Source organism: Poecilia latipinna, unplaced genomic scaffold, assembly GCF_001443285.1.
Source record: "Poecilia latipinna isolate Pla-1442-1.1 unplaced genomic scaffold, P_latipinna-1.0 Scaffold1760, whole genome shotgun sequence".
Lineage (NCBI taxonomy): Eukaryota > Metazoa > Chordata > Actinopteri > Cyprinodontiformes > Poeciliidae > Poecilia > Poecilia latipinna.
Window position 1 is genome coordinate 3,999 of NW_015114376.1, and position 4,028 is coordinate 8,026.

The window sequence follows — 4,028 nt, forward strand, 5'->3', positions numbered from 1 at the left end:
ACTGGTCTTGATGTCAAGATCCACAAATGCAGTGGCTTTTTCCTTGACGGTTCTTCCGGCTCTATGACGGTCAATCACTGCAACCCTTGGACCATCAAAGGCGTCCCGATACCCATGCTCAACTCCAACCACTAAACAAAATACTTGGGAGTGGACTTGAGTCCTGCCAAGGGCATCATAAATGTGGCCCCCCTAAGACCCACCCAAAAGCTGACCTTGCTGTCGTCCTACGGAATCCCAAGAGTAATGTACCAAGCTGTCATGAGCATGGTGAGTGTCGTGGACCTCGGGGCTGCTGACCGTCTGATCCAGAAGGAAGTTAAAGCTTGGCTTCATCTTAAACCGTGTACTACCAACGGTCTGTTATACTCCAGGAAAAGAGACGGAGGTCTTGGACTCCAAAGGCTCGGTAAAATGGTCCCCATTGCCCAAATGAACAGATGGAGCAAACTTTTGATGTCTGAGGATCAGGTCTGCAGAACTCTGGCCAGAGCCTTCCTACCAAAAAGTGACCTTGATATAAGGTGGAGAGCAGCCCACGGCACTGAAAGGAAGGTCAAGCTGAGACAAGCGCTGGAATCCTCTGAACCCACTACTATCCGGCCTGACTGGAGGAAACAAGAATTCCTCAATTGGATCACCATGAGGTCCCAAGGAAGAGGCCTGACCTCCTTCCGAAATGATCCGATCAGCAATTAGGGGCTGGGTCCCTACCTTACCAGGGGCACGAACTTCCAGGGCCTGCGTGCTGGAGGGTTTAATCCGAGGAGGGGTGCTTAAGTGTGGGTACACATGTTCGGATGGAGGGCCTGGTCCTCTGTGTATGTCTAAAAAAAGTTCTAAGTCCCAACCAGCAAAGGAGAAGGGGGCTGCCTGGGGGAAGTGGCCGGGGATGAGAGCCCGTCCCCCTTGAGCCCAAGACCGCATGCCCCCCCCCCCTTGCCTTACCAGAGGCACGAACCTCCAGGGGCCGCGTGCTGATGGGTGTAGTCCGAGGAGGGGTGCTTAAGTGTGGGTGCACAGGTGAGTGTGGAGAGCCTGGTTCTCTGGACGGGTCTGCCAGTTTGTTTCTCTCCCCGGAGCAAAGCCTGGATGTGGGTTAGTGTCCTGGGTGTGCCTGCCTGGAGCTCCATGCCTGGTTCTCTGCCTGGAGCTCCATGGCCTGTCCCCTGCATGTGTGTGCGGGCCTGGAGCTCCATGCCCTGTCCCCTGCATGTGTGTGCGGGCCTGGAGCTCTACCTGAGGGTGAGATCTGGAAATGAGCAACACATGTGATGCAGTAGCTGGGTGAGATCTGGTTATTCAAGAACTGCTGGGATCATATTTGATTCAACTGAGCCAGCCAAGCCAACCCTCCCTCCCCCAGGTAATTAAAGAGATGCCTGGAGCTCCATGTCTGGTCCTCTGCCTGGAGCTCGGGGCCTGGTTTTCTTCCTGGAGGTCAGGGCCTGGAGCTCAGGGCCTGGTTCTCTGCATGGCCATGCGGTTCTGGAGCAACCCCCAACCTACCCTCCCCCAGCCCAGGTAATTAAAGAGATCCGTTTGTTTCACATTTAACTTCTTTATTGAACTTTTTTTTAACTGGTTTGCTCCGTCTCTCTCTCCGAATCTCCCGGGGGGCTGGTAGAGGATTCCAGGTCCGAAGAAGAGTTACCTTGGCGGGGGAGCGGTGGGCTACTCTCCCCGGAGCCTGGAGAGGAAGATTGTGGTGCTGTAGCCCTGTCAAACTTGCTTCTGATGTCCGCCAGTTGTTCCGCAGTGAGCTGGTTGGCATAGAACCTGTCTGCAGTCCTGGTGTCGTGGCACATGACCCGGGCGAGTTGTCCTCTGACCTCGCTGCTGTGTGCATCCCTTGCCTGAAAAACAGAATAAAAATGTATTAAAAAACCTGGTGGTTTTTTTTTCTCCCCCCCCCCTCTGACCGGAGGAATGTGCTACCCACATGTGTCGCCACTGCGCTGCGGAAATCAGTCATGGTCGGCCGGCCTGGGAGCCCCATCTCCGTCCAGGCACACTGGGAGAACCGCGTCAGCTTGGCGATCCGCTTCTGGTTGCTGCTGAACAGCAGAAATTTGCGCGGTGGGTTCAGCGTGCTCCGGATCGACAGCCAGCGGACGATCCAGGTGAACTCCGCGTGGGTCAAGAACAGCTGGGCAGCTCCGAAGGCCCTGTTGGTCTTGTGGTTCCTCNCCTGNGAAGGGATGAGATCGTGAGCTCCAGGAGCATGGAGCTCAGGGAACATGCTTCTCTGCCCCGAGCTCCATGCCCCTGGTTCTCATACATCCACTTACATTGATTACAAAGCCTGGAGAGCCTTCCTCAGCATCCTCTATCGCCTCCTGGAGCTCCTCCACCGTCATTTTTGTCAGCACGCCAGGCCGGTGGCCGTAGACAGCAGACAGGTAGCAGGCCAGGTAGCCGTAGAGCCTGTGGCGGAGCTGGACGTTCGGTGGTGCTGCCCCCAGCTTCCCCAGCAGGACAGGGATGGTCGCCGTGGCCAGGCTCTTGCACTTCCGCAGGTGCTTCCTGGTGATGGACCTCTTCGCCTTGGAGCGCTTAACGGAGATCTGGTGGAGCGTTATCTCGGTTCCGATCTGCTGGAGGTCCGCTCTGACCGCCCTGCCCACCGCCCTGATCTGTCTCCTGGTCAGCCTGGATCCTCTCGGCGGAGTCTCGGAGAAGTAGTCCATGAACTGTGAGAAGTTCACCAGGTAGACCTTGACGGTTGTTATGGTCCTCCGCTTGTCCTTCAGGGCTTGTGGGAAGGCGTGGATCTTCTCCAGGTCATGCATGAACGCCCAGGTGGCGTTGAGAGGTTTCCCCCGGGCAACGAAGGAGAGAAGGGTCCGGATCCGGCCCAGCTTGGAGCGTGCATTCATGCGGTGCTGTGGGGTGGACAGCGCGCCCCTCAGGTGTGTGTGGTACTCCTCCAAGTAGCTCTCCACGGCTGCGGGGAAGACGAGAGGGGCAAAGGGCAGCAGGGCAAGCCCTCGGACCGCCCTGGTGCTGCTGGAGCTGGCCGGAGGGTCAGAGTCGCTCGTCTCCGTCCCGGCAGGAGCAGGAGAGCCAGGGTTGGAAGCAGGACCAGGAGGGGGAGGAGGAGAGGGAGAGCCGGCGTTGGTAGCAGGACCAGTAGGATGAGTAGGAGGGGGAGAGCCGCCGTCGGAGCCAGGAGGACGAGAGCTGGCGTTGGAACCAGGACCGGGGGGAGGCAAGGCAGGCAGAGAACCAGGTCTGTGAGAGGAGCAAGGCGAAGAGTCCCTACCGGAAAGGTGCTCCGGAGAAGAGGAGACATCTCCGTCCTCCCCCGGCGATTCTGGGGCCGGTGGCTGCCGCTCCGAGACGTCCAGCTCGGATGCTAGCTGTGGCGTGGGCTCCGTGGACCTCAGCTCTGCCAGCGCGCGGAGGGTGGCCCTCCAGTGCAGAAGGCGGAGGTGGTCCCTCACGGCCCCGATGTCCAGCTCCCTGTGACCGCTGTAGAGGTGGCGGTCGACCCTCAGACCTTTGTAGTTGCACCCCCGGACGGGACAATCCAGACCCCGGACGTTGACCCGTCCGTGGGCAAATGCCAGGAGGATTTTCCGCTCCTCCTTGTTCAAAACGTGGTGAACCCTTTCTAAATGCTTCGGCAGCTGAGCAAACTTACTGCAGCAGATGGGACAACGTCTGTAGGGTCCTTGGTGTGGCATCTGGAGGCTTCCCTGGTGCTCAAAACGTGGAGTAGAAGCGTCTCTGTCCGGCTGCCGGGGCTGGAATGAGCAGGTGCACCCTATTTTGGCCAATTACCTGCAGGGGAACGGCGGGGCGCTGCCGCTGCCCTCCAGCCAATCAGTGCTCAGGCTTGCCCTGGCAGTGTGAGCGGAGGCAGGGCAGCGCTCACGCCCGCCCTGGCAGTGTGAGTGGAGGCAGGGCAGCGTCAACCGCGGACAACTGCCATTCGCCATAAGGTGGGTCAGGGGTCAGATTTAGGGCTAAGGTATGAATTGAGTTTTGATTAGGGATAGGGTTAGGGTTAGGTATGTGATGGT

General features: G+C 58.5%; 1 protein-coding gene across 1 annotated transcript in view; it reads right to left on the reverse strand.

Annotated features, from left to right (window-relative positions):
• Window positions 1–1,571: 1,571 nt before the first annotated feature.
• Window positions 1,572–4,028, reverse strand: part of LOC106965073 (uncharacterized) — a 6,236-nt gene continuing 3,779 nt past the window's right edge. The window contains exons 3-5 of the mRNA XM_015060966.1: window positions 2,241–2,844; window positions 1,943–2,191; window positions 1,572–1,856 (exon numbers count right to left, since the gene is read on the reverse strand). Coding sequence (XP_014916452.1) covers window positions 1,578–1,856; window positions 1,943–2,191; window positions 2,241–2,844 — 1,132 coding nt within the window. The 3' untranslated portion in view covers window positions 1,572–1,577. The remainder of the gene's footprint in view (window positions 1,857–1,942; window positions 2,192–2,240; window positions 2,845–4,028) is intronic.